At 40.5% G+C, this 16976-nt stretch overlaps 1 protein-coding gene across 4 annotated transcripts in view; it reads right to left on the bottom strand.

Annotated features, from left to right (window-relative positions):
* Alg9 (ALG9 alpha-1,2-mannosyltransferase) overlaps positions 1-16976 on the bottom strand; it is a 73488-nt gene that overhangs the window by 29647 nt on the left and 26865 nt on the right. For all 4 annotated transcript variants that reach the window (XR_006074088.2, XR_013052477.1, XM_042280916.2 and 1 more), the window contains exons 10-13: positions 15713-15867; positions 10957-11086; positions 9994-10141; positions 7209-7338 (exon numbers count right to left, since the gene is read on the bottom strand). Coding sequence is in view for 2 of the 4 variants with exons in the window: in XM_042280916.2 (XP_042136850.1) it covers positions 7209-7338; positions 9994-10141; positions 10957-11086; positions 15713-15867 (563 nt within the window). In the remaining 2 variants the exon portion in view is untranslated. The remainder of the gene's footprint in view (positions 1-7208; positions 7339-9993; positions 10142-10956; positions 11087-15712; positions 15868-16976) is intronic.

The raw sequence follows: 16976 nt of genomic DNA, 5'->3' as shown, positions 1-16976 counted from the left end.
GTCACTACCCTATATTTGTGCCACGATCGCACCACCAGGCATCACCAGGCTACTCACTGTGGTCCCCAGCATTCAGATCTAGATAAGGCTACTGGATACTCCCCCAGTAGTGTGCAGAGCACCCCAAAAAAGAATTTTTAGATTCCTAGGATCAAATTAAAATGAAAGTACCACTATCAGAAAAATGAAAGATACAGCAAAGGCAATTAATTCCTAGAAGGAATTTTACAGCCACAATCACCTACATTAAAACACCAGAGAAATCACAAATAAAACAGTCTCAGGATACAACTCAATGTTTCCAGAAAGTAATAGGCCAAATCAAAAGTCAGTACCTGAAAGAATATCAGTCTAAATTAATAAAATGGAAAACAGAAAGGAAATGAAAAAGCACAGAGTTGGGATCTCTGCAAAGAGAAGATGGACCAGCCATTAGCCAAACCAATCAAAAGGAAGAAAGAATATTCAAACTAATAAAACTGGACTAAAAAATGAAAGATTGGGGCTGGAGAGATGGCTCAGTGGTTACGATCATCCTGGGAGCAATGACTTCTGTGACTGCCTTTTGTTTCTGCCACCCCACAAGGCTTTGAAGCACAGTACCAGGGATGGAACTTGGTACATTCTAGCCAAGTGCTCTGCTGCTGAGCTACCCACTCAAGGCTTCATTTCATCATCAGCTCCAACTACATGTTAAAGCCAGGCACAGACTGGCTGCAGTTTTCCTGTCCCCCCCACAGCTTTGTTAACTACATATTAGTCGACCAAATTTTTAAATCCATAAGCAAAAATTTACCGCATTGTAAAAAATATAAACTCACAGGTAAAAATTCACCCAATCATTACAAATTACAGAAACATCAATATCTAATTGTCAACACAATGGATAGTATGGAAATGCTTCTGACATATTTTGAATGCTGTTCAATTAAGTTTTTAGTACATTCCAACGTTGTTACAGCACAAATATAGCAGTGGGAATCCACCTGCTTTGATTACGAAGAATGGTAACAATCAGCCAGGAAACCAACAGGGTAATTCATTTTCTCCTCAACTCAGGACACAGGAAGGTCAGTAGGAATGATGAGAGAAAAAGAGGAAGGAGGATCTTGATTATTTTTGTTTATTGATAAATCTAGTACCGGCTACAAGTACCTGGCACAAATGAAAAGAGCTCCAAACAAACCAGAAAGTAATGCTCAGCTCCTTCTGCTTGTGAGCCACGGTGCATTCAAGAAGGACCGACTATGGCATGAAAACACCAAGTTAGAGGTGTGAGAATCCGAGGGAATCCTGACACCAAACCCTCATCTAGTACTAACCTTTGTCAGTTACAATGACCTGAGCCTCAGTTCCTTCACCCACAAAATGAAGAAAGCACAGGATTCATACCTTAAGTTCCCCTCCACATCCCTAAGTTACGGCCTAAATGCAACAGCAAGGATAAAGGATAAAGTCACGAGAGCTTTGATGGGACAAACGAGGCCTCCATTAGTTTTTTTAAGTTTTTGCATTTATTGACATATTTACTTGGAGAGTGCACAGAGAGGACAATCTGCTGGGGTCAGGTCTCTCCTCCCTCTAGGGTCTGGAGATGTAACTGGGGTCATCATGCTTGGTGGTGTGTGGCAAGTAAGGACCCACTGAATCATCTCACTAACAATGCTTCTGTTTTAATACTCATTTTGAAAACAAATTCATACCAACACAATGAATATAATGAGGGCTATTTAAGCGTAATTTAATTATTACATTTGCTTATGCTTAAGGAATGCTAGGTAAATGCAGAAAGCTGCATATAGTTGAACCAATCGGTACAGGGATACACAAAATGCACAAGGCTCACGGTAAGTCCTCTCCAGCTCCCTCAGCGATGGGGGATGAGCTCCTCACTGACTCGCCTCTGGTGCTGTGTCAGGATTCCCATGAGCATCACTGTTCCACAGATGCTGCTATCTCACCTGCACTCCTTAACTATGGAAGACAAGTACCACCCCATTATGGGAGTACATACCTTTAAACATTAACCAATGGAAAACTGGGCGGCATGTTTATTGGGATCATATCACTTTTCTTTTGGATACAGGGCCTCATGTATCCCAGGTTGACCTTAAATGTGCTAGGTAGCCAAGGATGACCCATCCTCTTGCCTCCACCTTCCAAGTCACCAAAGTGTATCACCATGAAGTGCTAGGGATCAAACCTGGGGCCTTGCAGACGCTAGACAAGTACTCTACCAATGATCTTTTATTAACAGTGTTTTATACTGTGGCCCTAATCCCATTCCCCATAAACTTTGTGGGTTTTACTTTACAATGACACTTAGCTATTCTACGCCATCTTGTAACAGAATTGTAGTAATTGCTGTTTGGGGGAAAACTTATTGACCAATCTATTTCTTCCAATGATAACACATGAGCAAGCACCCAGCAACTCCATTTACACATCAAATCAAAGTCAGAGAAAAGCCTTTTCTCTAAGCTTCCTCAATAGTTGTCTTCTCCAATGCCTAGCCACTGTCTGGTAAGTCTAAAATCAGATCCCAGACTTAAGAGCTGGAGAGTTCATCATCAGCTCCAACTACATGTTAAAGCCAGGCACAGACTGGCTGCAGTTTTCCTGCTCCCCCCCCACCCCTCAGCTTTGTTAACTACATATTAGTCGACCAAATTTTTAAATCCACAAGCAAAAATTTACCGCATAAATATTTATGCGGTAAATTTTTTTAAATATTTGACTATGTTTTCTCAAAATATTTCATTGTACTATAAATTTTAGTAACCTTAGCATAGAAATTTTTTCTTTTCTTAATAAGTTGAGATTTTTTTTTTTTTAACTTAAAGGAAATACTTTTTGGCTTCTCTTTGCCATATCCAAATTATCATTTGTAAATTTTGTAAATATTGCTTTGAAATAGGGAACAAAATCTGAATTTGTCAAGAAAGGTAATACTAACATGTCTTTTAAACTCAGAACTAGTTTCTAGCAGGAATCTTAGCATGATCCACTATTAAGTCCATTTTTTAGTAATGGGTGAAATCTGAGGCTGAAAAATGATTTCTGCAATACAGCTCTAACAGTGCACTAGAAACCACAGTTCCTTTGCAACACCCCTAATCCTGATAAACTCGGGAGGGGGGCAGAGGGACAGTGAAGTAACGGGAGCCACACAGCTTCCCTAGTTTCCATGCAAGATAGAAATAGGGAAGGACTGAACTCCTTTTCCTAGACTGCCAGCAGACTAAAACCCATCACCTACGGCCAGTGAGCCGAAAGCACAGTGCTACAAGCTGTGTGTGGTGGCACACTCCTATAACCCCAGCAGTTCTGAGTTCCAAGTCAGGCTGGGCTACACAGCAAGATCCTGTCTCAACAATGCACACAAGAGCCAACATTGCCAGCAGATAAATGAACTTGCTGGTAAGCCTGATGACCTGTGTTCGATACCCAAGACCCACACGGTGAAAGGAGAAAACCAACTCCCAAAAGTTGTCCTCTGACCTCTACATGGGAACATACAAATAGGGAATAAATTAAGTAATTATGTAAAAAATGCAAATGCAAACAAACGCCCTACTAGTTACCGTGCTCTGCAAAGACGGTAACAGAATGGTGCTGTGTTGCTATAGGAACTGTGACTGCTACCAGAAGGAACAAGCACGAGCGAGGGAAAGCGTGTGCTTCCATAAATTAGTTGTTTGGCTATTACAGTCAGAATTCTGGCACTGTTTCTTAAATAATTAGACATGACTAAAAACTTTAAAAAGAAATGATATTTTTGTTTCTAGCGGAACACACACACACACACACACACACACACACACACACACACACACACACACACGAAGAAAAAGTGAAGGGGCCAACCAAGATTGCTCAGCAAGTGAAGGTCTTGCTGTACAAGCCTGACAACATGAGCTTATGCACCAGAACCCATGTAAAGGTAGGAGGGAACTAACGGCACAAAGTCCTCTGACCGCCACACGGTCCATGGTGGGCAATATATAAAAGCTTGAAAAGGTAAAAGAAAAAACAAAACACCACAATAGTAACAGTGATGGTAACTGGAGAAGGAAAGGATGTCATTATTTCACACAATGAATGGGTATTGTTTTTATTGTCAGAGGAAAACAAATGTCTCTTTAAGTAGCTAGCTCCAAGAGATGAATCTCTAGTCTCAGCTCATATGGAATTAGTAATAAGCCATCAACTGTTCCTACAGATTTCCAAAGGTCCAAAGAGAACAGCCTGGCTTTGGAAGGCACTTTCCCTACCACACAAGAAGCCCACTGCAGGTGCAGCAGGCTTCGGTAAGAAACTCTCAACTGCAGGAGCACAGGGCTGGTACCAAACACCCTGTCCTTGCCTTTAACAGCCAGCATTTTGTGACTCCTACTGGAACTACAAAAATCTCCCCCCTCTAGGGTAAAGCTAAGGTAGAGTCAATCAAGTGTAGCAATGTCTGATAGTAGGAAATATGAAATGATCTAACCCATTATCCCAATGGTGAAGATTCATCATCTATGTCCCTAATCCATTCCCCCATCATCCAAAATTTCATTTCTCATGGTTTCAATAACCTTCACAGACAGAATATTCCAGAAATAAACAATTCTTTTGATTTTACTTTATTTTTTACTTTTTGGTTTTTCGAGACAGGGTTTCTCTGTGTAGTTTTGGTGCCTGTCCTGGATCTCACTCTGTAGACCAGACTGGCCTCGAACTCAGAGATCTGCCTGGCTCTGCCTCCTGAGTGCTGGGATTAAAGGCATGCGCCACCACCACCTGGCTTGAAATAAACAATTCTTAAAGTGCTCAACTGCACACTAAGTATGATAAAGTCTATCATGATGAAATCTCACAGTCCCACTAAGCATCTGAATCATGTTTGTGTCCAGTATATCCAAATGATATACACTACCAGGCCGTTAATCACAGTAGCATCTTGGTTATCAGACCCATTATCATAGCACATCGGTGCTCACGCTCAAGGAACTCTAATTTTACTTAGCAATGGTTCCATAGCACAAAGGAAATGATGTTGATAATTTGGATATGGCAAAGAGAAGCCAAAAAGTATTTCCTTTAAGTTAAAAAAAAATTTTTTTTTCAACTTATTAAGAAAAGAAAAAATTTCTATGCTAAGGTTACTAAAATTTATAGTACAATGAAATATTTTGAGAAAACATAGTCAAATAATTTTTATTATAGTATACATTTATAATTTTTCTATTTTGTTACTGTTAAATTTTTTACAGGGAGGGTAGGGAGTTCAAGACAGGGTTTCTCTGTGTAGAGAACTGGAACTCACTCTGTAGTTCAGGCTGGCCTCAAACTCAGAGACCCGTCTTGCTCCTGCCTTCCCAGTGCTGGGGTTAAAGGTGTACGCCACCACACCTGGCTGTTGCTGAACTTGGAACGTGCCTAATTTGTAAATTAAAGTTTATCACAGGTGTATGTCCAGAAAAATCATAGCACATCCAGAGTTTCAGAAATCTACTGGGATCTCTGGATAAGGCACTGGCAGAAGGCCAGGCATGGTGGTCCGCCATTAATCCCAGCAATTGAGAGGCAAAGGCAGGTGGATCTCTGAGGCCAGCCTGGTCTACACAGAGAGTTTCAAGACAGCCAGGGCTGCACAATAGAGAAAGCCTGTCTCAAAAAGTAAAAAATAAAGAGAGAGCGACTGGCAGAGTTAGACTAACTGTAATTACTACAGTAACAGCAGCAGGCTAGCTACTGGGTTTACAAGCCTGTCCTATGCACTGTGGGGACTACACAGGGACAAGGGGAGTCACCCCCGGAGCAGTCAGGCACTCACGAGGAAGGACATAACAGATCAGAGTGCATCGTAGGTAACATAAGAGAAGGCAGGCCAGAAGCCGAGTGACTGCAGACAAATCCGTCATGCACTAACAGACAGCCTACTAAACACAGATGAACATGTTCACTCACATGGAAGAGAATTCTGATAGCATGTGGTGGGAGACTAGTACTTCAGGCATGGTCACCAGCACAAAGACACTGATAAGGAAAAGACAACAGCATGGGTAAACAAATCAAAACTAGGTTGGCATTAGTAAGAGAAGGAAGGAGAAGATCTGGGCAGATTATAATTTCTGTAAGGGATGCTTCGTCAGAGGAAGAGTATTTGTGAGAGAAGCCTCAATACCAGACACTATGCTAATTGACAGGCTTCTGGGGGTGTAGCCCAGTCCAGCACACAGCAGACCCTGGGTTCGATTCCTAGTACTGCAGACACCAGGTTGCTCACACAAGAGAGAGCCTCACTCTCTGGCTGCAGGTCAGCTTCAGAAGACATCTATAAGTCTCAATATGCTACATCTAGAGTATATGACACAAGAGAACCCAAATTAAATATACTGACATTTAAGCTATTACCTATTTAATAATAAGCTGGCAAAAAAAATAGTGCCTTCCAACCATTATACCAAATGGTCTTTCATTGTCTACAAATTTTATTCTATAATTTTTATTTATCATTTTATTCTATCACTTTAAAATTTTTTAATTTTATATATATATATACATGTCAAGGGAGTACACAAACTCATATAGGCACCACATTGTGGAAGTCAGAGGACCACACAATGCCTTCACCACTAAGCCATCTCAAAGGCCAGCCCTCCCCTTTTTTATCCAGAGATTCTACCAGTATCAAATGTCAAAACTGTTATCTTTCAAAAGAGACAAATAAGATTCACATGACTCCAGAGTGTGTGAAGACAAGTAGGTAGAAGATCTTGGCACTGACAGGGATTGCTCCATGGGACTTACTTACTATGAAACAGCTTTTCTGAGTGTCTCTGTGCTAAAAGCAGAACATAGCAAAGCTAGGTCAAAGGTAACCTGGTCACTTAGAAGTTCCCCACCAAGTATTTCAATAGACCAAGGAATGATGTGAGTTTCAGTATACCTAAAAAGACAGTTCAAGACTCTCAGGAAAATCTCCAGCCCCCTCAAAGCTTTGTAAGTTAACTCTATTATATGCTTTACATAGAAAATGAAGCATGCTTTGGAAAGAAATGATACCATTCACTCCTTCCACACATGCATTATTTCATCTTTCACTCTCAAGAAATCATTTTCTGAGATGCTCATCTGGTCAGTGCTCCAATGTAACCTGCCTAGAGATCTAGGGTGACTTTTTCTCTGGGCAGCAACAAAAGAAGATTGTCAGCCCTTACGTATCTGGAAGGCTCCTCTTGGTTCTGGTCATTCATGTGAGCAGGAATAGTCCGAGTGGCCAGTGGTCCCTCTGCAAAAGGCTTTGGTAGCTGACCTCTGAACTCTGATGGAATGAACTGAAGTTGCCAACTGTCAGAAACACAAATGAGAAGAATGAGAAAAACACAAAGCAATCATGTTGCTAAACAGACTTGAAACAAACAACCCTTCACCCCAAATCACGAGGAAAACCTTTCACTTGAACAAAACATGATTTCTGCTAAAACTTCTGAGGCAGAGGTCACAAGTCCCTCTGAAATCAAGAAATTTGCAACTAAAGGTCTTTCAATCCCTTTACTCAAGTCTCGGCTTCAAAACTTTCAACTAAGCCGGGCGGTGGTGGCGCGCGCCTTTAATCCCAGCACTCAGGAGGCAGAGCCAGGCGGATCTCTGTGAGTTCGAGGCCGGCCTGGGCTACCAAGTGAGCTCCAGGAAAGGCGCAAAGCTACACAGAGAAACCCTGTCTCGAAAAACCAAAAAAAAAAAAAAAAAAAAAAAAACTTTCAACTAGACAGTCAACCACAGAACAAGGAGAGTGTTAACATGTTACTATCTTGCACACAATTAAAGAATTAAAGCTAACTCATCCGGTGCACAGAAAAAGATGGCAAACACCCTAGGAAAATACTATTTTGGTGTGAATAATCCTCAAAAGGTCTTTCAGCTATGAAACTATCTGGAATATAAAAGTCAAAGGCCTAGGTCACCATTTAAAAGACAAGTTTATGACTGATACAAAAATCTTTATTATGTTAAAAAAAAAAATTACCAGGTGAGGAACTGCCGAAGTCAGCAACATTATTCACCTTAACCAGACTTTTTCACTTAAAATGGACCAAATAAGAAAAACACACAAGTCCATGGTAATGTTACCACATCTAACAAAGTAAAAAGGATGCCGCCACCGCCGGTGTATCAGTGTGGAAATTTACTACTGAATGGGAAGAAAAAAAAAAAAAAAAAAAAAAAACTCCTTTCTAAATGCATTCTTCTTGCCAGGGTCTCCACATCACTGTTAGAAGTGTTTTAGTGTCGACTGCAGAAAGATAAATACGTGCCCTCAAGAAGAGGGGCCTGGAGGATGAGCTTGCTATACAAGCTTGAGGATCTGTGTTTGGAACTCCAACACCCAGATAAAAGCTGGTGTGGCAGTGTACACCTGTAACCCCAGCACAGCACTGAGGAGACACACAGGAAGATTCTGGAAGGATTGCTAGTTGAAACCCTGGGCTCCAGGTATAGTAAGGAGAAAAACCCTGTCTCAAAACCTGGGTGGAGCTGGGCATGGCGGCACACATCTTGAATCTCAGGACTCAGAGGCAGAGGCAGGTGGACCTCTGAGTAAGGGGCCAGCTTGGTCTATGTAGCAAGTTCCAGGCCAGCCAGGGTTACACAGTGAGACCGTGGCTCAAAGGCAAAATAAATAAACAAATAAGGCGAAGAGCAATAGACGATGATACATGACATCAACCTCTGGCCTCTACACATGAACATGCAAGAGTGTGAATGTGCGTGCACGTGCACACACACACATACACACTACTAGCAGAAGCCCAAGAACAAACCATTTCACAAATCCTTACACACCTGTGACTAGGAGACATGCAAGCATATATATACATAGACACACCCTGTTTATGAAAAAGAGAGGCAGGTACACAATGCAGATTCTGCAGCAGTCTAAGAAGATAAATTATTCAGTAATTCCTGTAAAAACTCCAAAGAGGGCTGGAAAGACAGTCCAGTGTCTGAGTTCAGTCCCAGAACCCATGTGCAAAAGCCAGTTGTGGTGAGGTGTACTTACAATAGCAGTGCGGGGAGGCAGAAACAGAAGACCCCAGGGTCTTGCTAGCCAGCAGCCAGCCAGTCAGCCTAGCCTAACTGGCAAGCCCTGATCATGAGAGACCCTGTCTCAAAAACCAGGGTGGACATGCCTGGGGAACGACACCCAAAGCTGACCTCTGGGCCTCCACACACATTTACACATGGGTGCATGTGTCCCAAATATACACACATATACATACACCTCCAAAGAAAAAAATTAAACCCTCCAAAACAAATAAATTCTAACACAATCTTGCCATAGAATTGCTACTTTATATAAATTGCTGGGAAACAGGACTGAAGAGATGGCCCAGAAGTTAAGAGCACTTGCAGTTCCTACAGAGAACCTGAGTTCATTTCCCAGTACCCACATGGAAGCTAACTACTATCTAGCTCCAGTTTCGAAGGACCTGATGCTCTGTTCTGGCCTAGTTGGGCACCAGCCACGCATGTGGTACACATAAACACATGCAAGCAAAACACAGATGCACATAAAAAAATAAGTCAATCTTTTAAAAATAAATTTAAAAAAGGTGAGAATTAGGGACTGGAGAGATGGTTTAGTGGTTAAGAGTGCAAGCTGTGCAAGTCTGAGGGCCAGAATTCAGATGCCAGCACCCATATTAAGATACCAGGTATCCCATACATGCCTGTAACCTCAGCACTGAGACAGGCAGAGACAGGAGGATCCCACCGGGGCTGACGTCAACCTAGTGGGAAAAGAAAAATGGAGGCACAAAGCTCCAGGTACTGGGAGAGTCTCTGCCTCAAAGGAACAGGCAGAGAGTGACAGAAGAGGGCACTCTATGCCCACCTCTAACATTTTTGTGTACACACACATACCCACATGCATGCACATACACCATCCCCACATACAGCCTCCACGCATACAGGAATACTATCAATTAAAGGACAACTTACTTATCAGGCAGAAGGAAGCTACTGGGAAACCGGTACCATTCTTTTCCCACACAAACATTCACAGGCCTGCCTTCTGGGACAGTGTGGATAGCTGGGTCTGTGGCAATTCGGTAAAATTCTGGATACAAATCAAGGGGCCCATGATATCCTAAAAGGGAGAAGAGTTCATGAAATCAAAGACGAGGTTCTAGCTTTTAAGTATAATTCATGTTAACATCCCACTATAATCCACATGAAATTTCTAAGAGTGAAAGCCCACAGCAACTCAGTGGGAAGCCTGTTCTACCAGCACAGATGTCTCTCTTGGTGGGACAACCACCACAGTGGAGGCCTTATTTGCCACATGTAACTTGCTTCCTTCTCTGTATACTGTTCTACCCTCTAAAAGTTCTATTTGGGCATATTTTACTATTATGACCCCAATACTGGTTATTAGGAAATATTTAGCCATGAGAATTTAACTTCAATTTGCATAACATATTTAGGCTTCATTACATTAGCAGCAGCCACTAGAAAGGCTGGAGAGGTGGCTCAGCAGTTAAAAGCACTGGCTGCTCTTCCAGAGGTTCCAGGTTCAATTCCCAGCACCCACACAGCAGTTCACAATTATCTGTAATTCCAGTTCCAGGGAATTCAGTGTCCTCTTCTGGCCTTCACAGAATCAGATACCCATGTGGTACCTATGAATTCAGACTATACACATAAAACTTTTTTAAACTGAAAAAGTGGGGAGAAACCAATGCTATTGGAGGGGGACATGAAGTATACATGGGTAGTGACGTGAAGATATAGCCAACTCCTTTCAGTCCTGAGATATGGAAGCCACACCCCACTCACTATCAAGTCTACACGCCTTCCCTTTGGGAATGGCCTTTTCCCAGCATAAGCCAACCACATGCTACAAGAAAACCCTAAGGTGAAGTTCTTTGTGAGTGTGGGTTAAGACACTCCCAGCATGACTACCTCTGAACAGAGCCACAGAGCGAGAGAACGACAAGAGCCCAAACAGGAAGACTGTTCCTAATGCCAGCCAGCTGGACGTCACAGTGTAATGCTCCAGGCGATATCGTTGAAACACAAAGTGGTAACATTTCTAGAAGGAAAGGCAACCATATTGATAAAGAAGATACACACCATCACAGAAACAATATACACAGACACACACCATCACAGAAACAACATACACAGCCACACACCATCACAGAAACAATATATACAGACACACACCATCACAGAAACAATATACACAGACACACACCATCACAGAAACAATATACACAGACACACACCATCACAGAAACAATATACACAGACACACACCATCACAGAAACAATATACACAGCCATACACCATCACAGAAACAATATACACAGACACACACCATCACAGAAACAATATACACAGACACACACCATCACAGAAACAATATGCACAGACACACGTCATTACATAAACAATATACACAGACACACGTCATCACAGAAGCAATATGCAGACACACGTCATCACAGAAACAATATACACAGACACACGTTATCACATAAACAATATACACAGACACACCATCACAGAAACAATATACACAGACACACGTTATCACAGAAACAATATACACAGACACACCATCACAGAAACACTGGGGATGCAGAAGCAGAGCAAGGAGTATGAGGAAGGGTCTAAGCATGTGCAAACACTTGGTGTGGTACCCATTCCTAATTTAAAGACCAAAGTCAACTCCTCTAGCACTGTGTGCAGGTCTGCTTAGCCAACCAACTTTCCAAGGATGAACTCTAGTGTCAAAGGAAAATAATGTGCATATTTTTGCTGGTGCATAAAGTTCTAGGTGTGTTTCTTTTTGGCTTCAAGACAGGATTTTACTCTGTATCCCTGGGTAATTTGCAATATTCTTGCTCCCATCCCTCAAATATAGGATTATAGATGTGAGCCCCAACACCTGGAATCTAATAGCTTATTTTAAAATATTTGAATAAAATTAGTATTTTAGATATGACAATACTGACAATATTATGACAAAAGTTAAAAATAGTTGCATGTGTGCCTATTACAATCACAATAAACTTGATATAGGATATGATGCAAAAATGTGAGGTGTCTTGATGGAAGATGAAATGTTGTTTTTAACAATTTCTAAATTATCTCACATGAAGTTATATTTTTATAAATAAAGTTATCTTTTAAAAAACTATCACCCTGATGGACATTGTGTCACACACCATTAATCCCAGAACTAGGGAGGTAGAGACAGATCGATCTCTGTGAATTCAAAGCCAACCTGGTCTGTATACCAAGGCTACACAGTGAGACCCCCATCTCAAAAGAAAATGTGTATATGTAATATAAGCATATATATATATATAATTGGTGCAAAACATTGTAATAATGTTACAATACCAGTTTTAAGAGTTCAGTGACTAATGGGGAGCCGATGGGATACATGCAGAACTGTGAAAGCGATCTCACTTAGCCAGCTGTACACGTAGACTGTAAATCTACATTCAGATCATTTCTGAACTAAGACTATCATCTCAGTTTATCTGTTGAGGTCAACCAGGAAACCCTAGAATATACCTTGATTTTTGCAAAAGAACAAAATAGGGGGAGGGGTTTCTTCAGCATTTCAGTCCACGAGTAACAGTATCCTAACAGGCAAAGTGTTCTCTCACTGTCAACATAGAATGAACTGCTGCTGGAGGTCAACTTGGGCTTTAATTTGCATTAGCACTTACATGCATAGTAGTCCAAGTTGTTGACCTCATGACTTTGAAAAGTAACTCTAAAAAAGTAAAATGGCCCTTCTTGGAAGACTAAAGAAAGACATCCAGCCACAGTTGTAAAAAGTCTCATCAAAACAATATACCCTTTTATGAATTACGCCTCAATTAAAAAAAAAAAAAGTAGCCCCAAATAAGAAGCAGCTCTGAAAAAGAAAATATAACTTAAGATATTTGAAAAAAACAAGGTGAATACAGGTTCAAAAGTAATTAAGATATATTTTCTTAAGGCTATCTAGAATTAGGCTTTAAAGAATTCTACCATTTCAAGTTTACCACTAGTTACTAGATACCTATTTACAAACAAGATGTTCACCTTTTTTGTTCCTTTATCAAGAGAAAAATCTACCTACAGACTATGAGGGTGGTGATGGGGAGGGACTAGAAAACAAGATTCAAACAATCCCATGCAAATATCACATTTTTCAAATGGAAGAACTCCAAACTGCACTAGAAGTTCCAATCACTAAGACACTTTCCATTGAAATGATTTAAGTACAACTACATGGCACCAAGGTTTAGGCCTAATATAGGCCTGACAACCAAGTCCTTGTTTTCTGGAAGAAAAGCCTCAAAAGTCCCACTCAATTCCATATAACAATACTTCAAAGATCAATTAGGTTTTCCTTTCCTTAATATTTTTGTTTTTGACTTCTAATCCTAAAGACTAGATTAAAACTTAGCTCATTTCCCAGAAGGCATTGCTTCCCTTTGCTCTATGAAAGAGTCCACCAAGACCTCTTACTCAAAACCATCTAGCCCCCAGCCTCCAGCCTTTGCTTATGATGCATCTTTCTCAACATCCTGAAAAGGTAATGTAGGTAAAATATGCTCATAAACATTAAAACTAGTTGTTAGAAAGATGTAACTAGCTTTATAATTTAAGTTTTAAAGCATAAATACTTGCAGCTTAATCTGCACTGACAATGATTGTCGAAGCCTAGAATTCAACATTTACAAATTCTCATTCACACACACAAAACACACTATTATCACACAACTTGTGTCTTGAGAGAATCTTCTCAAGATTTTATAAACTTTACAGTACAATATGTGTTCCTTTTCTAAGGCAAACCAAAGGTATATTTCTCAAGGTTCTGCTGCTATCAGCAGTGTTGATGGAGGATTTTTTATACATTTGTAATAGATAGAAATAAACCAGAAAAAAAAGAAGAAAAAAAAAAGTGGTGGAGGAAAAGGTGAACACTGCAAGAATACTCAAAAGGGCTGAGAGTTGCAAACGCCAAGATTGGCTTTGCATAGTAAATGGAATAGAACAGCTCTGAACTATAGCTTACTTTTCCTGGTTTGGTCTGACAGAATGATTGAATGATTTGTACAAAAATCAGAGCCTTAAAAACAAGGATTTGGTGAGATTGTAAAATGGTGTGCCACTTTGGCAAAACAGTCTGGTGGTTGGTCAAAATGCAAAACACTGTTACTCTGTTACTCAACAATTCTACCCTTAGGAATATAACCTCAAACTACTGAAAATGTGCACTTATGAAACATGTACATGAAGGTTTACAGCAGTGTGTTGCTAATAGTAAAAAAGTTAAAACAACTCAAATAGCTATCAAATACTGGAGAGAAATAAAATGTGGCTTATTCATACAATAGAATATTATTAAGACATAAAAATGAATGAGAAACTGACAGATTAAATGACTTTGGTGAACCTTCATAATTTCATTTGTAGATCTTTCCATTTCTAATTTATAAATACATTTGGGGTTATAAATTATAAATGTACTGCCTCTTGTCAACATTGTATACTTCTATTTGATGATTTTTGTGTCAAATATTATATGGAAATGTTTCCAAGTATTTTCTGTATTAACTGTGAATGAATAGAACAAAATAAATTGCCTGTGATGGAAAAAAAAAAAAAAAAAAAAAAAAAAAAAGCATATATATATATATATATATATATATATATATATACATTTACTATATATACAATATCACTCTAACATAGACAAACCTTAAAACATGCCAAGTGAAAGTGGCCAGTCATAAAAGAGCACACACGTTTAGGATTTCATTCACATGGGATGTACGGAATAGACAAACTGATAAACAAAGGAGATTAGAGATAGTATACTGAGGAAACACCATGACAAAGGGGTGGGGTCGATAGGTAAAGGGCTTAGGGCTTTTGAGGTGTCCTAGGCTGATGACTGCAGACATCTGCAAAGTCATATGTTAAAGTCACTAAGTTATAGACGTGAAAAACCTGAACTCATAGTTTATGAGTTCTCACTTACTAAATCTGTTAAAAACAAGAAACCACCATTGTTTTCTCTCCCTGACAACTGCAAATGGTAGCAAGAGCAAGAGGGAGCCTCAACATGGTGAGGTCATAAACACAGAGGTAATCAAACAAATGTAAGGTTAACTCTGCCAGAGAACTGACCTGGATCGGCTTTAAACCAGGATTACAAACTGGCCCATATTGCTAGTTGTCTGATATAATCTAAAGTCCTGATCATGGCTGACTCTGATCTAATAGCTGCAGAACACACATTCTGTTTAGTCTGTCCCAGGACCACCCTATATAGTGGTCCATATGATAAGTTAATGCGTTAGTAAATAGAGCCTACTGACAAGAGACAAATGATTATAAACATCATCAGCAAACAGTGAAATACGTTCTTATCAATGCACAAAGCTTTCAGAGTATGTTCTGTAGCAGGTTTTACGTTATGGATAGAGGTGCTCCCCGTAACTTATCTTTAAGGGTGTTTGTTGTCACTGCTGTTGATTGAGACAGGGTCTCACTGAGCAGCGCTTGCTGGCCTGGAGCTCACTATGGAGCCCTGGCTGGCCTGTAGCTCACAGACATCCACCTGTCCTTAAAGTTTTACAAGCAATTGTGCAATAAATGAAACAAAAAGAGGCAGACCAACGCTTCCCCGAGACTTACCTGCAGTGCAGAAAGAGCAACGGCACCACAGAGACATATGAGTGGGTACACGGGGAAAAGAAACCGTTCCTCTTTGTGAGGTTGGATGAAGAAAATTATGAACCAAATGTACATGGGTGCCAAGGTAAGCCAGTATGGGTGTCCTAAATTCTGAACTGCAAGACAAAATAACATTCCCCTGTCATGTAAGAGAACCAAACAATATACTGTTTCAAAGTTTGTTTTTATTTAAATTTGATACTATGTCCTAGGACATCCCATAAAATATTTCAGCTTAGGAATTTACCCTCATTCTAACATAATGGGGACACCAAACGGAAAGGAACATACTCCTGAGTTCTTCCCAGACATCCAAAGCTTAGAGGGAGGGACAAGAGTTAAAACTCACAGGAAAGTATAGTTAATGGGTAACAGAGCTTAATAAATTCTAGTTGGGTAAAGATAAAAGGCATATTCTCTGTAATGCGTTCTGCCACTAAGACTAAAGGTTCCCCCAAATTAGCCAAATCCACTTTGAGTAATCCTTTTATCCACACACCAGTGGGTTTGTTAAAATAGGCACAGATGAAAGAAAGAAAAGGAGGAAGGAGGGAAGGAAAGAAGGAAGGAGGGAGGAAAGGAGGAAGGGAGGATGGAAGAGAGTAGGGGGAGAAGAAAAGAAAGGAAGAAAGGAAAGAAAGAAGAAAAGATTGATCAGGTCAATTCTTGAACCTTATTCATCAAGCCCAATCCAGTCTGCTATGTTTTGTTCTGTTGTTCAAAGTGGAACCAAATGCCTCATTCTCTGGAGTGCTAGGATTACAGGAGTGTTACCATGTTTAGTAACAGTGTTTCAAAGCAAACATAAAAATACTCTAAGTTTCCTGATTATGTTTTTTCTTTACAATACACATCTACTCTGAATCACAAAATTGGAACCAACACGTACTTAAAGACTCTGAAAGGATGAAAGGAACACAGAGAACAACCTGAGCACCTCCTGGAGAGTTCCCCGCATTACAAGAGCACTGAGGAATAGGCAAGCATGCTGGGTTGGCATTACTGACCATGGGGGAGGGCTGCAGAAACACTGTCAAGAAGTGGACAGACAGCACCCCCTGCTGTTCATTACGTCTACAGCGTGACAGGCAAGAGCCCTCCCGCTGCCTGACGTGGCTTTGCTAGACCACAGGTGCAACCACAGCACTCTTTGGAGGTAAACACTCCTGACCTTGGGCCAGTGAGAGGGCTCAGCCGGTAATAAGATTTGCCCTGCCATATAAAC

Source organism: Peromyscus maniculatus, chromosome 7, assembly GCF_049852395.1.
Source record: "Peromyscus maniculatus bairdii isolate BWxNUB_F1_BW_parent chromosome 7, HU_Pman_BW_mat_3.1, whole genome shotgun sequence".
Taxonomy (NCBI): domain Eukaryota; kingdom Metazoa; phylum Chordata; class Mammalia; order Rodentia; family Cricetidae; genus Peromyscus; species Peromyscus maniculatus.
Note: the sequence above shows the minus strand (reverse complement) of the source record. Positions and strands in the feature narration are given on the sequence as shown.